Raw genomic sequence first — 23,337 nt, forward strand, 5'->3', positions numbered from 1 at the left:
ATATAGTTGATAGTTGTAGTTTTATGAAATCTACTTGAATTAAAATTTATGCTATATATGATGGTGAATGGGAAGAAAAGCTTTACCTTAGTAAGAAAACTAACATAAAGCTTACATTTTGGCCACTATGTCTGCCTGAGTACTAAGGCCTTGTTTACTTCCTCAACGAAATTTTTTCGGATACTATAGCACTTTCGTTTGTTTGTGGTAATTATTGTCCAATCATGGACTAACTAGAATCAAAAGATTCGTCTCGTAAATTTCGACCAAACTGTGCAATTAGTTTTTAATTTCGTTTATATTTAATACTCCATGCATGTGTCTAAAGATTCGATGTGACAGGGAATCTTGAAAAGTTTTGGATTTTGGGTGGAAGTAAACAAGGCCTTATAAGCCAGCAAAGGCAGAAGAAAATTTCCTCTGAATCTCTGACCTTTTCATGACCATTAAAAAAACAAAGCAATTGCTCTGACCAATAATCATTTTGGTACTCTCAACAAGTCAACATCTCAAAACCAGAAGATGGGACCTATCAACATAAGTTCACTACAGTGTTGCTTCAGGTACATGGCTCTTTTTTTGTGTGTGGCAAAAGTCAATCAGCTTTAAAATATTCAGAACAATTACAATAATCTGAAAGGCTGCTGTGCCTCCATTTGTCAACGTTTGCGAGGCCAAATGGTCTCCTATAAATACCATGGAAGTTCTTGGCCTCCAGGACACACAAGCAAATCTCTCCTTCTATAGTTTCTACAATACCCAAAGCAGTCAGTGAGTCAGCTCCGAAGATCAAACTCGCCACCTCCAATTGCATTGTTTCAGAAAGAGAAGCATGGCAAGGACTCGTTTCGTGGCGATCGCCCTCCTCACCGGCTTCCTCTCCGTCGTTGCCGGCCAGCTCCGGCCAATGCCTTCCGCTGGACTCCCGGGCGATCTTTTCGGCCTGGGCATCGCGTCGAGGATCCGCACAGATCACAACTCGACGGCGAAGGCGTCGACGGACTTCGGCCAGATGGTGAATGCCGCGCCGGAGGCCGTGTTCCATCCCGCCACGCCCGCTGACATCGCCGAGCTCATCCGGTTCTCCGCCTCGTCGGCGGCGCCGTTCCCCGTGGCGCCGCGCGGGGAGGGTCACTCCTGGCGCGGACAGGCGCTCGCCCCGGGCGGCGTTGTCGTGGACATGAGCTCGCTCGGGCGCGGTCACCGCGCGCCCCGCATCAACGTGTCCGCGGCCGGCGCGGAGCCGTTCGTCGACGCCGGCGGAGAGCAGCTGTGGATCGACGTCCTCCGCGCGACGCTTCAACACGGCCTGGCGCCACGCGTGTGGACGGACTACCTCCGGCTCACCGTCGGCGGCACGCTCTCCAATGCGGGCATCGGCGGGCAGGCGTTCCGGCACGGCCCTCAGATCGCCAACGTGCAAGAACTCGACGTTGTCACAGGTATCGATCGATCATTACAGCAGTAACAATAGTAATTATTCCAAGTGAAAATTATATAGACAACTAATAATCAGGAGTAACACACGCATGTTAATAACAGTTTATCTATGATGATCAATGCAGGGACAGGTGAAATGGTGACATGCTCCAGGGACATGAACTCGGACCTGTTCTTCGCGGCTCTGGGTGGATTGGGCCAGTTCGGGGTCATAACCCGAGCTCGGATCCGGCTTGAGCCGGCGCCGAAGAGGGTGCGCTGGGTTCGTCTTGCCTACTCGGACGTCGCCACTTTCACCAAGGATCAGGAGTTTCTCATATCAAAGAGGACTGATCAAATCAAGTTCGACTATGTTGAAGGCCAAGTCCAGCTCAACCGGTCCTTCATCGAAGGTCCTAAATCAACACCGTTCTTCTCCGGCACCGATCTTGCTAGGCTTGCTTCCAAGACTGGATCCGCAGCAATCTACTACATTGAAGCTGCCATGTACTACACTGAGGACACTGCTATATTGGTGGATAAGGTACAAATTAGCTCGAACACTAAAGCTGAATTTAGTTTCATTGTTATTACCATGATTATCACCACCTATTGCTTTGGATGAAATGAAACTCATTCGATGTCGCTATTAATTGTTGCAGAAAATGAAGGCACTTCTGGATCATCTCAGCTTCGAGAAAGGGTTTGTGTTCACCAAGGATGTGACGTTCTTGCAGTTCCTCGACCGGGTGCGGGAGGAGGAGAGTGTGCTCCGGTCAGCCGGCGTGTGGGAGGTGCCACACCCATGGCTGAACCTCTTCGTCCCGCGGTCTCGCATCCTCGACTTCGACAATGGTGTGTTCAAGGCTCTCCTCAAGGACGCCAACCCAGCTGGGATCATCCTCATGTACCCTATGAACAAGGATATGTGGGACGATCGGATGACAGCAATGACCCCAACCACGAACGACGACGTGTTCTATGCCGTGAGTATGCTTTGGTCGGCATTGTCCATGGATGATGTGCCCCAGCTTGAGAGAGGGAACAAGGCGGTGTTGGACTTCTGTTATCAGCAAGGCATAGAATGCAAACAGTACCTGCCACACTACACATCTCAAGACGGGTGGCAACAACATTTTGGGACAAAATGGAGCAAAATTGCTGAGCTAAAGGCTAGATATGATCCTCAGGCATTATTGTCGCCAGGCCAGAGGATTTTCTCAAAGCCAGTAGAGGCATCTGGCATTGCTTCTGCCTGATTGCCCGCTCTCATAGTAGTAGCAAACAAAAATGATTTTTCTTATGTAGAATGTATATGATAGGTGTTTCATAGTAAGATAGGTAAATTTGTACATAACTTTTTTTTTGATGTTAGGAGGCAGTTGCAGATTGACTTGAATCTTTTAGAGAAGTCTATTTGTACAAAAAAAATTAGGTTGTTAAAGGGTAAAAGCCAACCAGTTAAGTTTTTGCTGGAATGCTCAAACACTGGTTGTAAAGAAAGCCAATTATAGAAATTGCTTTTAGATAAAATAACATATATTGATTTATGGTAATTATATGCTTAAATATGAATGTTTTCTCTATTTCAAGTCTAGTTAAGGTAATTACATGCTTAATTAAATATGAAAGTTCTCTCCACTTCACCAAGTCTAGTGCGAAGAGAGAGAAGAGAACACTTTGCGTTTTCAGGTTTCAGAGGAAGGGCACGTGGCACTTGTGTGTGAATGGTGCCAAATTTTTTTGGCCCATGATCTTGGGAGTTTGACATCCTTTTGTAGTTTTAGTTTTTGGTTACTCTAAGTCTAGTCTCCTTTTGGTTGTTTGGTCTTTAAGTCTACAAAACGGAAACCTATTCATTTCAGATCGTGATCGCATCACAAGATCATGTAGGAATTCCCTAAATGACCTGTCGGTGTGTTGTCAATCGACTAGTGAATTTATATGTGTGTCGTGCTACTCCGAAGAACCATGGTAGCACTAAAAGACATGAGGAGTTATACTAGTTTAGACCAAAGCCCTACGTCCAGTCTTAGAGATGGTTCAAGTTCGTGTTCCTCTTTTAAATGCTCTAAAGTTCTCACAATGAGGTGTGTAAGCTAAGGGAAAGAGCTAAGGGGAGTGAGATGAATGAAAGCCCGAATGGAGTTTCTCAGGTTTTGTCCCCTTAGAGTAGAGGCCTGGCTTCCCTTATATAGAGTCCATAGGCCAGGTTACATGTCATGAGAGGGGTTCTCCTGATCAAGCTTTCGTGAGCCCAAGGGAGGAAGAAATAAGTAAACTTGGGCTACAAGCAAGCCTGTCTTGTCCTGGCGTTGTGGCACGTTCTGGTATGGTCGTTGTCGTGATCTTGTTCACACGTTGTGGCATGGTGTGGTAGGGGCATTGGTGGCACAGAGGTGGTTCATCAACTGTGTCTTGCGCGACATACCTTGTTGTGGCCTTTGCTATCGGCTTCTATTCTCCTGGTGGCGTCATGGCGACAGTGCGGGAGCAGGTAGCTGCTCCTAGGTCGTCGATCACCTTTGCGGGTTGTGATGTTGATGGCCTCAACCTTGGATTGTGAGGTCGAGGCCTCTAGTGGCCTAGCTAGTCTTGAAAGTCAAGGTTGAAGTTGTGTGCCCCATAACATAGTGGGTGGGGACGTACGACCATCTTGTCAGGCTGGATTTGGATGGTGCGATGTCGTATTAGTCATCACCATCTTGTGGTGTTGTCTTGTCTACGCAAATGTGCGTAGGGATGGTGTATGTCTTGAGATGACTATCCTCTCAGTCCTGGCAGAGTGAATGGAGCATGTCTATCCTTGTCAGGGAAGGTGTACTTGATGGCGCCCAACCCCTCTTCGTCCCTCCTCGGGGTCGAGATGGAGGATAGGTCATGGGCAGCTACATAGCATGCAACAGAAGGAGAAGGGACTCGCATAGGTGGTCAGCCCAGGGCCTTTGCGGCCTAGAAGGACTGCAAATGCTAGGCCTCAGCCAGTTAGGCCATCATAGAGGCTAACTAATCGGTGTCTTGAGATATCCGGGGTATCACGACCCTGACATGACCTATTAGGTACCGCTAAAAAAAGCATCTATTTGAGTTAGGGTTTTGCCTCCTTTTCACTGTCGCACTACAATCATAGCCTCTCCATTTCGAGTGCTTGCATGCACCGGTAATCAAGACAACAAGTCTATTGCTTACACTTGTGATCCTATACTGGGAGAGGGTGGATAAGATTTTGGGAAGAACCTTTACACTATTGCTTGTGACCTTCATGACAGATCATCTTTCATCCAAGTTACACAATGCCATATACACATACTGTTGTCTTCGCTACCATCTGCTTTGACCTATATTCACCATTGTCGTCAAACAACATTGTTGCTCCTCCACCACCAGCCATGATGTCTTCATCTGCAAACAAGAAGTATGTATGCCATGGTTCAATATGTTATTTTAATATGCTGCTGGCTGCATCTTGCACATGTTTATGTTGATGTTGTTTGGTGCAACTAGTATGTTAGAGATTTACAAGCTAGTATCTTGTGTTTGCCATTTTTATATTCTGAAATTAATCATGAACTTGCCCAATTTTCAACATACATGACACAAAATAATTAATAAATTATATCCATGATTCCATATGTTGATAAAAGCTCATGTTTATTCTAGTTAGGTTAACATATATCCTTCCCTCTGGTGTGAGTTGAACGTAGTTTAGGCCCTGCTAGATAAAAAGTTGATGGGTGTTTGGATCTTATTCTCATAGTGATTGTTGCTTACATAGTGAGAATCCAAATAGTAAGGTGATAGATAGTTGGATTCTAATTAAAATCCCATTCTGGAATCCAAGTGTTTGGATCTCATTCTCATTTTTCTACCCCATTCTCATTTTCTTAGGAGGTCTAAACATTATCTAAATTGATTAGATTATTTATAGTAGAACCTACTCATCTAGTTTCAAGATTCTTCAATTTGGGGCGAGTGCTTGCATTTTTCTAAATTTATTATAGAATTTATGATGTTATTCTTTAAGTGGTAGGTGACATGACTATGAATAGCAAGACGTCTATGATGATTTAGTCAATCTCAGGATCTGTTGGCTCTATTATTAAAAAGTCTTCTCTTTGGTAATGATTACATTACTCTTTTGAGTTTTTATTGCCTTGAAAACTATATTTCATCACTATTTTTGATAGATATATTCATAAAATATTACAAAGTTATGTTGATTCTAAAAGTACTTTTCGTAACAAATGTACATACATGACTTTTATCTTTCAAATTAAATATGGAAAAGCAACTAACATTGATAAAATAATTTTGAAAAGTATATGAAACCTAGATACAATCATTGACTAGTCTCTTCAAATCAGAAACAAAAAAACAAGGGCAAACCGAATAGCTTGATGTTCCCCTAGTTGTCTTGCGTTCAAAAAAAAGTCCCCCTAGTTGTCAAGTACATTCCTTTTTTTTCTGCCAAAAATCCATGTTTCAAGATGCTAAAAATAAAAACAATTCAAAGTTCTATAATGCTACGTTTGCAAGGACCAGTAATGACACCACATAAATATGATGTGAGCTCTTGACTTTAAGAACACACATTCAACATCTATCTATTTAGAGGCATTAATTCTTCACCCTCACCAGCCACATGGTAGTATTCAACCAGTTGACATATATTAGTAGTATCTGCAGATTTGATTTGGTCTGATAAATATAAGGCCCCATGTTCATGAATCCTCGCATTCTTTGTACAATATATAATCCTGCCATCGGAAGGATATATTTTTCTTGACATCGAGTTTAAATTTCGGACCTGAGCGCACATCAACTCACAGTTATAATATGATCATTGAGTTCAAAAACAAAAAGTGCTTACATTCCTGTCACACCATTATTTATTCCTGCCGAAAATAAACAAATCCCAGTGTCAATGGAGATAGCACCTTGAATAGTTCAAAGTCTATATATGCTGCGATAGAAACCGAGAATCAATTTCTAGTTTACCAACTGGCATCATTGGTTGTTACTAAGGGCTATTGTCGTACGTGTTGACAAAATCTGTGGAACTCTCTCCTACCGTTAGTTGATTCCTACGGTCACTTTTTTTTTTTTGCAGATTTCTGCGATGATACACAATTTTTGAGTGGAACTGAGTTTCAGTTTGATTTTTAACAAGCTTGAATTTTTGCTATATAGCTTAAATTTGTTTTAAACAATTTTCAAAGGAAACACGAAGTGACTAGATTAAGAACCACATTTATTTGAATTATATATTAGATCAACTAGGCTTACTGTTTTGGCCACTATGTTATATAGATTATATATTTTTCAGCCAGCAAGGCAGAAGAACTGCTTATTTTATAATATTCTCTGAACAAGCATGGTCTTCAGAAACTAAGAAGGCCAGGATAGAGAGAAATTGCTCTGACCAAAGATCACTAGGATACTCTCTCTCTCTCTCTCTCTTTTTATGGTACATGAGGATACTCTGTCTACAAGTCAAAAGCTCAAAACCAGTATATGGAATGGAACCCTGTTAACATAAGTTTTCCCCAGTCATGCGCTTCAGGTGCATTCCTATTTCTTTTTTCACAAAAGGTCAATCAGTTCCGAAATATATATTAAAGAACCCCAAAGCTCTGCTATACCTCCATTTGTCAACATCTGCAAGCTAGGCTGAATGGTGTAGAGTTCTTGACCTCAAGAAAACACAAACAATCTCTCCATTTCTGCTGGTTTCTGATCATCAGAGTAGGCAACTCCCACTTGTCAAATAATCCACCGCCTCAAGTCAAGTGCATTGTTGCAGCAAGAGAACGAAGCATGGCATACACTCGTTTCGTGGCGATCGCCCTCCTCACCAGCTTCCTCTCCGCCGTTGCCGGCCAGCTCCGGCCACTGTATGCCTGCCGATGGCCTCCCGACGCTATCTCAGCCTCACCGTCGGCGGCACGCTCTCCAATGCGCGCATCGGAGGGCTGGCAACCAGGCATTCAGGCACAACCCGCAGATCGCCAACGTGCATGAGCTCAACGTTGTCACAGGTAAGGGAAGAATCAAATTCAGTTGTATTGTTAGGCCTTGTTTAGTTCACCCAAAAAACAAAAAACTTTTCAAAATTCTTTGTCACATCAAATCTTGAGGCACATACATGAAGCATTAGATATAGACGAAAACAAAAACTAATTACACAGTTTGCCTGTAAATCACGAGATGAATTTTTTAAGCCTAGTTAGTCCATAATTGGATAATATTTATCAAATAAAAACGAAAATACTACAGTACTAAAATTTGAAATCTTTTCGCAACTAAACAAGACCTTACTATATACGTACGTAGAAGCTAGTACAGACCTTACTATATACGTACGTAGAAGCTAGTACAGTACCATTTATTTGTGAGGATGATGAGGAAAAAAAAGAACAATGTTAATTCTTCTCTTGCTTTAGTTCATTGGCAGAAAATGGAGGTGTTGACGATTAAAATTGTCTCAGAAGCATGGAAAAAATTTTAGACAATATTCTGGAATTAATATGATCATAAAATATATTTTGAATATTATATGCATGCCCCAGAAGAAAAAAAAAAGATTTAGCAAGGTTTGCTGTTAAACCGGCCTGGCCGGTTGGGAAACCAGCCACGCTGGTTGGATCGTGAGGCACACTAGCTAGGCTAGTTGATAGGCTGCTGCCGTGGCCGGCAAGCCTGTTGGCTCGTGTTATAAGCCGTATTTTGTTATCAGTGTGTTTTTCTTTTATAATAAATCAATGAATAATATTTTAGTTATAGCTTTTCAAACCAGCGAACAGACTCCCCTAGGTTGGCTAAGTCTGCTACCATACTGATTCTTTGCTCTTTGGTGCCTGTCATATTTTTATGCATTTTTTCCGATATATTCTTACAATTATGTTCATGGTATTCAGAACTTGGCGCCAAGTTAACACTGCTTGGTGCTAGTAATAACACTGTTTAGAGCCAAGTAAACACTGTTGGTGCCATTCATCATGGCGTCAAGCTTGGCGCCACCACCGATGGTGCTAAAGGTGTGTACTTGTGCACGTGGTTTGTGGGCTTGATGCCATTGCCGCTGGTGCTAAACAGTGTTAGCTCGGCGCTAGTGACAATGACGTCAATCTCTAGGTTTAGATTCTAAAATCAAATTACCAAAGGTATAATTATGAGAATTTTTTGAGAAAAATGACTAGAAAACAAAAAAAAGGCCTCAGTGCACGCACGTATTGCTATTTGCTTGCTTGTTCGGCTGCTGTGCCTTCATCGTTTTTTTCTGCTTTGCTGGATCGGTCAAGCAACTGCTATGCTGATGCTGAGAGACAGGTCGCTGGGCTCCTTGCTCTCTTTACGGCCTTTTTGATGGCCTCATGACAACCTCACTGCCGCACATACTGCCGCCCTGGTCAGCTGTGCCACACTGCCCAATCGGCCTGGTTTGGGATCCGGCCAGGGCTGTTTTTCTGCTGCTGGTCACTTTAGCTCTCTGCCAAGTCCGTAGAAACCGGCTTAGCCGGTTTGGGAACCGGTTTGTCTGTTCTACTTTTTTTTTTTATGAAACAGGAGGGGTTTAACCCCCTACTGGAATTTTATTGAAAGGAACAAAACAGTTTACAAATTACAGAGATTTGAAGTCAGGAAACAAAGAAAGAAAGGAAAAAAATTAAGTAAATTAAACATAATTCTGTAGCCATAAATCTATATCCGGGTGAAGACTTGCTTTCGCTCGTAGAATAACCAGAGCGAACTCCTTCTTGAACTCCGCTTTACATCTGGACAGGGAATGAGGGACTCCGTTGAAAATCAAATCGTTTCTCATCATCCAAATAGACCAACACATTGTAACAATTATTTCCATGAAGAAGGGTGTCTGCAGCTGACGCTTGAGGCTCTCAGATATTAGAGTGAGATCAGAAGAATTAGGTATAATCAAATTGAGGGTATCCCAACACTGCGAGGAGAAACTGCAATGAAAGAGAAGATGACCAATCTCCTCATCTATGCCAGAAGCACAAAGAGCACAACTGTAATCTGGCAACTGCATGTTTTTTCGTCTGAGGTGAGCCCTTGTATTCAATCTCTGCTGAAGAATAAGCCAGAAGAAAATTTTCCTTTTATTCTGGCAACATGATTTCCAGAGCCACTGGAAAGCTGGATGGACTGACCTATGTCCAATAAGATGCCTGTAAGCATGTTTAGTAGAAAAGTTGTCGGAACCCCAAATATATGACCAAGTATCATGAGCAGTCTGAAGTTGCAAATGTTGCAAAAAAAGCTGGAGATCCAGGAACTGAGAAAAGGCTTCTGGAGATAAAGGCAGATGAAAATGCTCATGAAAGGAAGCTGAAGAAGTGACCAGATAAACCGTTGAGTGCTGATTCTTTACAAAGGAGAACAGTTCAGGAACAGCTTGACTTAAAACTCGCCCATTCCAAAGATCCAACCAAAAGAAACAAGATTTACCATCTTTAACTGTTACCATGGCCATACCTTTAAATTTCTCTATTAGCTTTAATAAATCTCTCCACCAGTAAGAACCTCTGAAATTTGTTGTCACTATTGGAGCTCTGTTTCTTGCGTAATATTTATCCCAAACCAACTGAACCCATGGAATCATGGCTCTGTTAAAAAATTTATGCAGATGTTTGAGTAGAAGACCCTCATTCTGAACATATAAGTTAAGCACACCTAGGCCTCCTTCTGTTTTTGGGAGGCAGACCAAAGGCCAAGCAGCTTTAGGGGGCTTCTTGTTGGACATGTCTGAACCTCTCCATAAGCAGTGCTTCCGATATTTATCAATTTGCTTGATTACAGTCTTAGGGAGCAGGAAAGTACACATTGCAAACGTTGGGAGGGCTGTTAAAACTGCATTGGTGAGTTCTAATCTTCCAGCTTCTGAAAGAAAGGAAGAGAAGGCCACAAGCCTTCTTTCACATTTGGAAACCAAGGGCCAGAAATCTGCAACTGTGGGCTTAGTGAGACTTAGAGGCAAGCCCAAATATGTGAAGGGCAAGGATCCGTTTGAACAGCCAAAGGTAGAGGCCAACATTTCAAATCTGTCATCATCAATATTAATCGGAATCATCATGGACTTATCAAAATTGACTTTTAAACCAGAAGAATCAGCAAAACTTTGCAACAACCCCTTAAGATGCAGTAATTCAGAAATATCACCTTTCATGAAAATAAGTGTATCATCTGCATACTGCAGTATTGGGAAGTCCTGATCACTTTGCAAAAGCAGAGGCAACAATAAGAGATTATTTCTTGTAGCATCATTGAGAATTGTCTGAAGGAAATCAGCAGCTAGAACAAAAAGGAGAGGAGAAAGAGGATCTCTTTGTCTAACTCCTCTCCTACAATGAAACACCTTGCCTGGAATACCATTCAAAATAACTGAGGAAGTGCCTGATTGAAAAATCAGCCTCATCCAGTGCAACCACTTTGGAGGAAAGCCTTTATGTTCCATGATTTTCAGCATATACTCATGCTCAACCTTATCAAAGGCTTTTTCAAAATCCAATTTTAGAATTATAATTTCTTTCTTTGATTGATGACAAGAATGTAGATATTCTAAGGCCCAAGAGATACAATCCTGAATAGTTCTTTGTTTTATGATACCATACTGGTTCTTGTGAAGGAGAGCTGGAAGGTGAGCTTGAAGCCTATTGGCAAGGACCTTAGTGATGATCTTAACAGAGGTATTCAAAAGTGAAATGGGTCTATAATCAGAAACTTTCATTGCCCCATCCTTTTTAGGAATTAAAGTGATATAGGAACCATTAATACTTTGTAAACAAATATGTCCCGAATAAAAAGCTTCAAAAAGCTTATAGAAATCCTCAGAGATAATTGACCAACAGCATTTTATGAAATCCGTGTTGAAGCCATCCGGTCCAGGTGACTTGTCAGAGGGTAAGCCTTTAACTACAGCATCAACTTCAGCTCTAGTGAACGGTTCAATTAGAGTCTCCAAATCTGGAAGTGGGATAAAGTGCAGGCTTAAATCAAAACCCATAGAAGTGAAATTGGTTGCACCTAACCTTTCTTTGAAAGCCAACCAGATGAGATTTGTTTTATTTCCATGTTCTGTAACAACTGAACCATTCTCATCTTGCAACTGCGTGATTAAATTTCTTCTATACTTGATTGTTGCCTGTGCATGAAAAAATTTTGTGGAAGCATCCCCTAAAGTGACCCACTTAATTGCCCCCCTCTGTTTCCAATACGCTTTTTGTTGTTTCATTTGGGTAGGACTCTTTGTAAATCTAATTTTATATGTATTTTCACATAAAAAAAACTTGAAGATCACGATCTGAAATTGTTTCCGAATAAAATCACATTCTTATATATATATATATATATATATGCTATTCTACACCAAACTGTAATACTGAACAAAATTCAGTATTGTTCAGTATTTCGTGGTCCTGGGTGTACAACTAGATGATATTGAATGTTGTTCAGTACTGCTCAGTATTTTTTCTGCTCAGTTTTGACTTGTGGTGTAGAATAATATTCTACACCTAGAGTGTAGAATAGCTATATATATATAGGATCATAGCCGATTGAAGGATCCAACCCTTAATCGTAAAAAAACACATATACAAACCCTTTTATCCTCTCCTCTCTCTATTTTGCTATCCGTCACATCTTTCGGTGAGATTTGGCGGCGTTCTAGGTGGCCTCCCTCCACGTTCTCCTCCCCGACGGGTGTCCACGAGTTTCCTACACGTAGAACGAGCCAAAATCGGCCTAACCAGTCTTTAGATCGGTTTCGTCGATTCGCTCACGTTCTTACTGTGTTGTGGATTGTTTGTAACCCCCTTGGGCATACTATCCCTGCTGGTGTGTGATTTGGACCATCTCCAACGTCAACGGGAGGCTTTATTGGAGCAATTAGACTTCGAGGCGAGGCTTGTTTTCACTAAAGACGTGACATATGTACAGTTCCTTGACCATATGCATGAGGAGGAAAGGGTGCTCCGGTCAACTGGCATGTGGGAGGAGTGCCACATCCATGGTTGAACCTCTTCATCCCACGGTCTCGCATCCTTGACTTTGATACCGGTGTATTCAAGGGTCTCCTTAGGATGTCAACCCAGCTGGGGCAATCCTCATGTATCCTAGCTATGAACAAGGATACATGGGATGACCAGATGACGGCGGTGACCCCAGCTGCAGATGATTAGGTTGTTCTATGTAGTGACTTTGCTTTGGTCGCTTGGTTGGCGTTGTCCCCAGATAATGTGCAATGACTAGAACGAGGCAACAAGCGGTGTTGGATTTTTGCCATGAGGCTAGCATAGAGTGCAAGCAGTACCTATCACACTACACGTCTCAAGACGGATGGCAACAACACTTTGGGCCCAAGTGGGGTAAAATTGTCGAGCTGAATTGTCACCAGAAAAAATATCCATAGCCAAGAGTTGAGAGCTTTCAATAAGTGTTCTGTTTAATTTGAGGATGGATTGAACATTGATGCATCCTTATCCAATACAGGAATGTAAAGGACTGGACCCATGATAGAAGAGAGCGAATGAAGATGACTTTGAAATTCTCTCCAACAAACCAACAGAGCAAGGTCTATATCTAAATTTAACACAAGAATATTCCTTCTAGCAATATCCAAACTAAGGCCTTGTTTAGTTCGCAAAAAATTTTGTTTTTGACTACTGTAGCATTTCGTTTTTATTTGACAAACATTGTCCAATCACGGAGTAACTAGACTCAAAAGATTCATCCTACAAATTATAGGTAAACTGTGCACAGTTAATTTTTATTTTCGTCTATATTTAATGCTCCATGCATACGACTAAAGATTCGATGTGACGGAGAATTTTGAAAATTTTTGCGAACTAAACAAGGCCTAACGTACTCAAACCGCACCTTCACAGCCTACGAATGATGCTTGAGAACCAGCATGGAAACAACGTAGAAGGAAGAATCAAGCAAATCACAAATTAGAAACAAGGTGTGGAAGTTCTACAAAATTTCAAAGATGTACCATTCAAAACTTTCGAAGTTACTCAAATCTACACTATTTTGCAAAAGTTCCGCATAGAAAATTTTCAAACCTTTGACCTCAATGGTTCTCACATATGTAGTCTGATCCTAATGTTAATAAATGCTCCAGCGAGGGCGTGCAGTGCAGCGGCCGGCCAGGTCCTACAGCCATCAGCATCCGTCAGCCGATCGACCAGCGGCCAGCCGGCTAGGCTCAGCCGCTCAGGCAGTGGCCAGCTGGGCCTCCGACGGCAGCAATTGATTTATTATGAGAAAAAAAATATTGTTAAATGGTTGGCAGAGAGATAGAACAGCATCTTTCATCCAACATCAGCGCGGGCGAAAACAAGGAAGAGCAGCTGGCCCGGCACTCGCCTGCAGCTGCGCAAAAAGAGAGTGCCTGCATCAGTCAAAAGTTATGAACTCGAGAAGAGAAGTCACAAGAAAAGAAAAGGAGTTATGAACTCGAGATGCTCCTTCCACGGATTTTGAAACTTCGTTGATGTATTAAGTGGCACTGCCGTCCATTTAGGTTATGCGTGCTTGATGATGCCATGCCATTGAGTACGTGAACAGATTGAGCTCTAGGTGTAGGTGAGGTGACCAACCCACACAAATGACACCGCATTGCATGCTCGCCATGGTAGCATCATCGCATTGGCGAAGCCAGAAGATTTCAGAAACTCGGACAATTCTCATTAAGTAAAAATATTTAACTATAAAATCATAAAATTTTATATAAATATAAAGAAGATTTTTTTGTATTTTGACGAGGAGCCCGGCCGGCCGCCCGGCGTGGCCGGGCGGTGGCTCCGCCAGTGCATCATCGAGACATGCGTGCGGCAGATCGAGCAGGCAACGAAGACAGGCATGCGACGACAACCTTGGTGAGGTGCATGAGCAAACAACTCTGAGTGGCACCGGTGGCACGCTTCTAGCAGGAAGGGCAAGGACAACTTTGGCCAGCAGGGTGGGGCGACGGCAACTTTGGGTAGGCAGGCAGGCGGCGGTGATGGGGGCCAAAAGCACCAGCAGCAGATCACGTGTTTGACGACAAGAAAACAACTACTGTTTTATTAGAGTCGTTATTACGTATACTGGTTAATGACTGAAATCAAAATACTAGAATACCCTTAGTTACAATTAATTTGGTTTTTTTTTGCATGACCTCCTAAACAGCAAACAATAATCGTACAGGGAGGGATCAGTAGTTTCTGTCATGCACGGCCGGTAACAAATCTCATATCCTAACTCTGAATAAAACTTCTCTCTAACTGTTGTCAAAGAAAAATGTACTAAGATTCACATCAGCTTTTTTTTGTTTTTTAATAGATTATGAATATGAGGTCTGCGCATCATTGTATTAAAGGTAAAAAAATTGTCTAACAAGCACACGAGCTTACAGCCTGCTATAGGCGCCTCAATTCACTTTGATCCACCATTATATTGGTTGTTTTTGAGACCATCCGCTAATTGCCTTAGTTGAAGATTTAAAACAATCGTTTTTTTCTCGTCAAACATGCGATTGTGGGTGACCAATGCTACATACATGACAACATTTAGATGTACAACCGAGAACCTAGGAGCTAGGACTAGCTAGTAGCTGATCTTCGCAACCTAAATTACCTAGCTATAGCACGCTCCTGCCACAACTTGTCCTTCACCCTCTTACTAGATAGCCAATAGTACTTGGTCTATCAATGCATGTGATATCAGAAGATCCTGCTATTCCAGATCTCTTCTTCAAACTTTTGTAGGTGACCAATGCGAATAACATATCGAATCCCGGCCCTTGCATCGTCGATCACACCTTGCAATTGGTGCCTTAGTTGGAACCACGTAGTATCCTACATGCAGGGGTTGGTTGATGGTTGCGGCCTACTACTAACCCCTTTGGTTGAAAGCATATGCCACCAAACTTCCAGTGTGTAAGAGCAAGAGATGAATAGATGATCACACGTTACGGGCTCCTGGTAACAGGGGCGCTCGACATTAGCTTCTAATCCCCGTGCCATTGCCTGTGATCCACACATTATAGTTTCTATGCTTGAATTCGAGCAACATGTTGAACTTTACTTCCAGGGGTGCCCATGTTTTTCAAATGAGGTCATATAGACATGCATGCCCACCAAAATGAAGCTAGATGATACGCCAACCTTGTAGAGTATTGTCCATCAATCGTATATAGCGCCAAATCAATTTGTTCTTCATGCCAAGTGTTGAATATATAGGCAATTTGCACTTTGTCCTTCATGCCAAGTGTTGAATAAATAGGCAATTTGATGATTTTCAGAATAAAAATTTGATAAACACATATACTAGCATGTAAAACTCTAACATACTAGATGGACTCTAACAACAGGCATATTAAAGTAACATACCAAATCATGGCATATGTACTTCTTGTTTGCTAATGAAGCGAAAACGCGTGACTGGTGGAAGCGTCGTGACTAGTGGAGGAGCGATGATGTTGTTGACAATGTTGGTGAAGATGGGTCGAAGGAGTCGGCTGCAGAGATGATGATATGTGACACTGCATGACTTGGATGGAAAACAAGCCATCATGGAGGACAGGAGCAGTTGCGTGAAGACAAATCCCAAAAACTTATTCGTTTGGTGCACAGGATCTCAAGGATGAGCGGCTCCGAAGACCTACTCTCCCGATTGTCGTGCACCTAGATCCTGGAGGTGGAGAGGACTACGACCGCAACACATCGGCGACAATAGAGGCAAAAACCTGACTCGAATAATGTGTAACGAATTAGGTTTCCAATTCGTAGACAAAAAGACCAAGTAACCAAAAACCAATCATAGGTGCATGTAGGTGCTTGAGGTGGAGAGGATTACGACTGCGGCTTGTTGGGGGATTTAACCTCAAGTAACGCAGTCCTTAAAGCCTATTAACAAGTTTGTAGCAAGAATGCTTTGCAAATTGTTCGTGTTGGTATGCATAAAGGATTAAAGGAGAACCTTCAGAAGTGTTTTTTTTTTTGAGCGAAAACCTTCAGAAGTGTTATTAGGCGAAGTCCAAAGAGCGTGCATGGGTCGTCAGTTTTGAAATGGAATCGTCATCAGTTTTATTTTTCACGTATCCCTATATCTGTCGGGGTAAAATTCTCTCTCCAGGAATATTTTTGTCCGGGTCGGATTAACCATATGCATACCAGGATACCACAGGGCACAAGCAGTGCATGGCTGAAGAAAACGCCATTCTTTGTCTAGCAATCGATACAGTCACCCTGGTCAGCTTTATACGTCTGAGTTCTGACCGGTGTTAACTTTTACTCCTTGTAGTATACACATGAGACGTCGTTTCATCTCCCCGATCGAGTCCGCGGCTTGTCAGGATTCAGTAATACTACAGTAAAAGAGCAGCTCTGCATGCTCTTGCTCTCTTCATGGAAGATGCGGCGCAATGGGATTTGCCACGCACATGAAACAACATGCATGAAAGATGACAAACCAGTATATAGTACCTAATAATCATGCGTACCACTTACACGTAATGTTTGTCTAGCTAATTAAGAAGAATTCGAGTCACAAGGTGCTGTTATATGACTACCAGTACCACACATAGTATTTTTAGAGCCATTCACAAATAATTTGTAGAGACGGTTTTCCCAACGCCTTTAACCAAGAGGCTTTAGATTTTTTTATCAAAAAAGAGTCTTTAGAAAATTTTTTTTTGGCTTAGAATCATTTTGAAGAATGATAAAATGGCCCTAAAATAGCAAAAAAAAAAAACAGGAGGCAGATTGCCCTTTTCTAATAATTAATCTAGATATGTGCTCTCTTAGTCTCAAAATAAATACCAAGTCTTAAAATTTATCCTAAATAAATAACATTCTACATGAACATAGAACACTACCCTCTAATAACTCGGAAGCTGATTATGAGTCCATACAATTGATAACTGCCAATCAAAAGATGTTTTTTGGGAAAAAGGAAAGAAGATTGTATATGGGTCTTTTGCCAGCATCCTTCACTACAGGAAAACAGGACTTCGCCACTTTACACTTGGCGAAGGCTTCGCCAAGTGCCGCACTCGGCGAAGGGCACTTGGCGAAGATCTTGTCGGTGAAGCCATCTTCGCCGAGTGCCAAATTTCAGGCACTTGGCGAAGAAATGTTTTAATTTTTTTTTAAAAAAATTCTTCACCAAGTGCCAGCCACGTGGCACTTGGCGAAGTCCCTCAGCCCGTGGCTTTTACACTTGGCTTTCCCAGCTTCGCCAAGTGCAGCACTTGGCGAAGGCCTCTTCGCCAAGTGCTGCACTTGGCGAAGCTGGGAAATTTTATTTTTTTAAAAATGTCCGGGCTATTTCCGCGCAATCCGCTATTAGGACAGCGTATCCATCGACATGTACTCATCACATATATTTAAAACTAGACCACATTGTCGACGAAAGCTAGTCGGCAGTCTACCTTGGGGTATACCCTCGGTAGTAGTTTATCGGTAGACGGTGCGCAAACTACGAACTCGATGGTGACGCAAGACACGGACAAGCTTTTTATCCAGGTTCGGCCGCCGAGTTGGCGTAATACCTACGTCCTGCGTCTGGTTGTATTGATTTATGCTGAGAGAATATGATGTCCTAGGGGGTCCCTTGCCCCTCCTTATATAGTCCGGAGGGCAGGGTTACAGATCTGGAAACTAATCCTAGTCGGTTACAATTGCCATGGATAATTCGATATCAATTCCTATTCTAACCGACTAGAATCCTGCTTGATCTCCCCATCTTGTTTCCTTGCGCGAAACTCCAGGTTGTCGGATCAAGCCTTGAACTCGTCTCGTGCCAAGCTTCCTGGCCGAAGTCTAGCCGTAAGGGTATAGGGGTTTATACCCCCACAGCTAGTCCCCGAGCACCATGTATTGTGATGTAACACGTCGTCTTGAGCTTCTTCGATCAGTGTGGCTTGACGTCTTCAATAAGCAGGAAAGTCGTCCGAACAGTTGCAACGGTATTTTGACCAACTCAAAATACAGTTGATCAACATTGACATCGAAGAAGCGGGTTGTTCGAAGAATGCATGGTGCTCTTAAAAAAGATTTTTTTCCTGATGAAGTGTGCCCACTTTACCTTTTTGAAAGGTATAAACATCAAAAAAGCAAGCAAATTCACCGCTAGGTGAAGTGTGCCCACTTAGTCCCCGAGCCTGGTAGTAGGTGACGTAGGCACGTGGTGCCAGGGTCAAAAGAAAATTCCCCAAAGTAGTTTTGAGACTGAGATGCATCGCTAGATGCATCGTACCGATGTAGTCCCCGAGCTTGCTGGAAGGCGAAGTATGAGCCTTGTAGCAAGGTCAAAAGTGAATTTACCAGTCCCCGAGCATGTCGTGCTCGTCTGCGAATGAAAAAACCAATCGACCAGTCCCCAAGCACTAAGTGTGCTCCCTGAAATTATATGTTGCTATACCGTTCGACCAGTCCCCGAGCGTCGAGTGCTCGGTGGTCGGTGCATGCTTTAAAGCTTTGAGCTGATAGACTGGGCGACCAGTCCCCAAGCGTCGAGTGCTCGGTGGTCGGTGCAGTCCTTGAAGTTCCGAGCTGATAGACTGGGCGACCAGTCCCCGAGCGTCGAGTGCTCGGTGGTCGGTGCAGTCCTTGAAGTTCCGAGCTGATAGACTGGGCGACCAGTCCCCGAGCGTCGAGTGCTCGGTGGTCGGTGCAGTCCTTGAAGTTCCGAGCTGATAGACTGGGCGACCAGTCCCCGAACGTCGAGTGCTCGGTGGTCGGTGCAGTCCCCGGATTGTTGACTCACTGGCGTATGTGTCTTCTTATTTTTGAAAAGATCTTTCCAGTTAAAGTTGACGTGACGAGGCCTCCTGACGGGGTGTCAGACGGATGCATGAAAAGTTGCACCTGACAACTGTACAGCCGCCCTTTGCATGGTTTGAGAAAAGGAAACCATCAATTGGTACGAAAACTCCGCCACATTAATTGTCTATAATCATTGTAAACCGAAACGCCGCGTCCGCCGCATGGCCTGCCCACTTCCCGAGAATACAGGAAGTGGGAGAGGTGGAGTTGCGGGCTTATAAGAGCCTAATAGGTCCGCCTGTACCGCTTTCGCTGCCATTGCCTTCAAACCTTCCGCTCTCATCTTCTCCAATCTCCTGCATCTTCCTAACTCAAACCCACATTCGCACCTCTAATGGCGAAGAGCGACTCCAGGAAGAGGGCCGAACTGATGGCCAAGGAGTGGAAGAAGTCTCGCAGTACCACAAAATCCCTTGGTGACCTCGTCGATATGGGGCTTCTGCACGGCCCGGAGCTCGGCGGCTGGAGGGCACCGGAGGGGGAGAGCTACCCCGACCTTCGCGCCGGTGAGATCGTCGTATTTGAAGATTTCATTAAGAGGGGTTTTGGTGTTCCTGTTCATCCTTTTCTTCAAGGTCTTCTTTTGTATTATGAGATCGGGATTTGCAATCTGCACCCGAACTCAATTCTCCTCATTTCCACCTTTATCCACCTGTGCGAGGCCTATGTTGGCATAGAGCCGCACTTCGATCTTTTCCGGTATCTTTTCTGCTTGAGGAAGAAGGGAGCAGTTGGAGGCTCCAAGGTTGCAGGTGGAGTATACCTCAACCTTCGTGATGGAATGAAGAATCGCTACCTGCACTGCCCATGGAACACTTCCTTGACCGAATGGTACAGGAAGTGGTTCTACATCAAGGAGGAACCGGGCAGCTCCACGTTCTGCGACGTGGGATACATTCCTGAGAAGAGGACAAGCTGGACCGACCGCCCGGAGTTCGACGGTCCAGTGGCGGATCTCATGAAGCTGATCGACTGGTCGCGCCTGGACGGGCTTGGCGTGGTCGGCAACTTCATTTGCCGCCGGGTGATGCCCTGCCAGAAGAGGGTGCACTCGGCGTACGAGTATGCCGGAAGCGCAGACCCGACCAGGATGCGGTCGGAGATCTTGGAGAAAGCGGAGGTACAACAGCTGTTGAACGAGCTGTTTAACTTCGCGGATGGGGGCTTCATCCGTGGCAGTGATCGGGTGCAAGCCTTCAAGTTAGGACGACCAGCACCAAAGGTATGTAGCAGATTCTGTTTTAGCATTTGTATATCGTCTGCAGTTGACTCATCTCTGTTGCTTTTGCAGATCGGCGATGTTGACCGGTGCACAGTGTATGTATCACTGGCACCGGGGATGGAAAATCCTGCGGGAGGGGTCCCGCCAGAGGAAGACGCTGCTCGGTGTACTCATTACACCAGCAGTGAGGAAGACCAAGCCCGCCTCATCCCGACCTCCGAGGAGAGGGTAGCGGGGAAGAGGCCATTGCCGGCAGATCCTTTGCCGACACCGGAGCTGCCGGCGGATCTTCCGGCGGAGAGCAGCCAAGCACCGAAGCGTCGTCGGCTCGTGCGGATCGTTGACGACGACGACGACGAGGAGGCTGCGCCGTCGTTGGTCCGACGGCCCCGGGGTCGCCCAGATAATGCGCCGGCCGCTACTGATCGAGTGGCTAACGACGCCCCTGCACCGCAAGTTGTCGAGACGGGGGCGCAGGTGCCGACCGGCCGGGCGAGGAGGAGGTTCACCGCGACCCACCGTCGGTCAGACCTGTAAGTGTTCGACTTACGTATTTTGAACTCCTCTTTGACTTTTTTTTTAACTTTTGTTCCTGTAGTACGGCATCGGATGTCGACCCCGGCCAAACTGCCGGCCAGGGAACGGGCGAGCCTGCCCGCGGTTCTGGGGATGCAGCCCCCCAGACCACAGAGCAGGCAACAGCTGCAGTCGCGCCTGGGAGCACCGAGGGGCTCCCGAGCGCGGCACCGACTACGACAAGCAGCCCGACCAGGGCTGGAGAGGCTCCCCCAACTGACTCCTCAGAGAAGGGGAGATCTCCGACCGCTCCTCCTGCCGGGAGGAGTGAAGTCCCCACGCCGCCCCGAGCAGGAGCCTCTTCGGCTGCGGGCTCCCCAGGTCCGGTCCAAGGGCCAGTAATACCTGGGACCACCACCGGGGGTGACGCAGCACAGGAGGAGGAAACCCGGGCGGCCTCCGATGATGAGGTGGAAGAGATCGAGGGTCGTCCCCGTGATGGCCGCCAACACGTGTATGTGTGGCGCCAACGCGGGGATCACTTTATCGGGCATGAGGAGCTCGCCGAGACCGAAGAGGCCGCCAGGGTGGAGCGCGCGGCCAAGCGCCTCGTCGACGAAGTCAAGGTAAGCGGCTTTTTGTACTGCTGCACATTCTTTTGCCTTGTCTTGCATGGTCGTTATATGCTTGCTTTGTAGGACGTAATGAAAACGGCGAAGTACCGGAAACGATGCTTTGACCAGATAGAAGGCGTCATGGCCGAGAACAAGGCCCTTGCCGCGGAGGTAGACCGGTTGCGGGCGGAGGTCGGGGAGAAGGTGGTCGAGATGAGTGCCGAAAAGGAGCGTCGTCTCGACCTCGCTCGTCGTTTGGCCGACCAGTACCGGCTGCAAGAAGGTTAGTCATACGCTCCGAGCAGCTTCGCGTACTTGTATAGTTTGCTTTGCTGACCAGTTTAGGATTCACGCAGACTTGGAGGAGGAGGTGGCGAGCCTCCGACAAGAGAAGGAGCAGCTCAGCCAACAGCTCGCCGGTGCGCTGGAGTCCGGGCGGCGAGCAGGAGAGGAATTGGGTCGAAAAGACCGGGAGCTATCTGGTAATGGTTGCCGCCTTGTTGGTTACTGCCTGCCCCTTTTTTATGCCGAAAATAACGCTTCGTTTCGTTTGCAGTGCTCAAGGTGAACGCCAAAAAGCACCTGGACGATCTGACCAAGGACCGGGACTCCTAGAAGGTCAACTGTTGCAGGATCTGGAAAGGAGTGTCCCCGGTCCTAGACCTGATCAGTCCCGAGCTCCCGGAGAGCCAGCCCCGCGCGCCGCAGTTGACCCCGGTCGAGAAGGCGCAACGGGCGTGGGACTGGCTCCAGCAGTTTGTGAAGGACGCCGGGGAGTTTGCCGGCGCGCACGTCCTCAGCATGGTGCGCGCCCACTACCCCCTGGTCGACTTGAGCAGGCTGGAGAAGGGGTACCCGAAGGGAGTCGGCCCGCAGGACGCGGACGAGCTTCGGGGTAGTCTGCTGGACTTGTCGTCGACAGTGATCGGCGACATCAATCTATGCGGAACGGCCACTCCTCCAGACCAGCCGAGTGCAGATAGGTCGGCCAGGGAGTTGTCGGGCGCGTCCGTTGCGGGAGATGGGCGGTCGACGCCTGCGGTCTCGACCAGCCAGGCGCCGGTGGCCCCGACCCCTTCGTCCGGGCAGCAGGGCCAGGCGGGTGATCAGCCCGAGCAGCTAGGCCAATAAAGTAGTCTGTAGGAATAGACTAGTGTCTGCCCGTCAGGGTATTTATTGTAAACTTTGTATGTAAAGTTTGTAATAAAATCTACTTTTTGTCATGACTGTTGTTTTGAGCGCTGTAAAAATATCTGAGTGACGTGTCACCGTATTTGTCTTGGTTGTCGCTAAGAGCATCCATTGCAGGAGTTTTGCCGAGTGCTGTGTGTGACAAGGTATAGGCAAAAAATAGAGAATTTCATTATCAAAAATTATAAGATACTTACAAAAGAAAATCATTAAAACTTTATGGATAGAAACGTCGCAGTTTGTCGATGTGCCAAGAGTTAGGCACTCGTGTTCCGTCTGGGTATGCCAATCTGTAGGACGTAGGTCGTGTGACCTCGGTCACCACGAAGGGTCCTTCCCAGGGAGTGGATAGCTTGTGCATTCCCTCCTGGCTTGTTTTCCATCGAAGCACCAGATCGCCGACCGCGAAGGAACGGTCCTTGACGTTCCTGTTGTAGTACCGCCTGACTGCCGCGAGATATTTTGCTGTTCGGAGACATGAAACTAAACGCTTTTCCTCCATGCAATTGATTTCGAGTTCTCTGGCGTTGTTGGCGGTCGCCTGGTC

The 23,337-nt window shown here is 45.3% G+C and overlaps 1 protein-coding gene across 1 annotated transcript; it reads left to right on the forward strand.

Annotated features, from left to right (window-relative positions):
- LOC8085531 (cytokinin dehydrogenase 7) lies at positions 802–2,801 on the forward strand. The gene is made up of 3 exons (XM_002451735.2): positions 802–1,442; positions 1,566–1,963; positions 2,082–2,801. The coding sequence occupies exons 1-3, from the start codon at positions 833–835 to the stop codon at positions 2,676–2,678; spliced, it is 1,605 nt and encodes a 534-aa protein (XP_002451780.1). The 5' UTR covers positions 802–832; the 3' UTR covers positions 2,679–2,801.

This window comes from Sorghum bicolor, chromosome 4 (assembly GCF_000003195.3).
Source record: "Sorghum bicolor cultivar BTx623 chromosome 4, Sorghum_bicolor_NCBIv3, whole genome shotgun sequence".
In the NCBI taxonomy this organism is placed as follows: Eukaryota; Viridiplantae; Streptophyta; class Magnoliopsida; order Poales; family Poaceae; genus Sorghum; species Sorghum bicolor.

What these genes read in the sequence shown, in the direction of transcription:
- LOC8085531 (XM_002451735.2), top strand. Translation starts at nt 833, where the DNA reads ATGGCAAGGACTCGTTTCGTGGCGATCGCCCTCCTCACCGGCTTCCTC. An exon ending in AGAACTCGACGTTGTCACAG is followed by an intron (nt 1,443 to 1,565) that starts GTATCGATCGAT and finishes TGATCAATGCAG; the next exon opens with GGACAGGTGAAATGGTGACA. An exon ending in CTGCTATATTGGTGGATAAG is followed by an intron (nt 1,964 to 2,081) that starts GTACAAATTAGC and finishes TAATTGTTGCAG; the next exon opens with AAAATGAAGGCACTTCTGGA.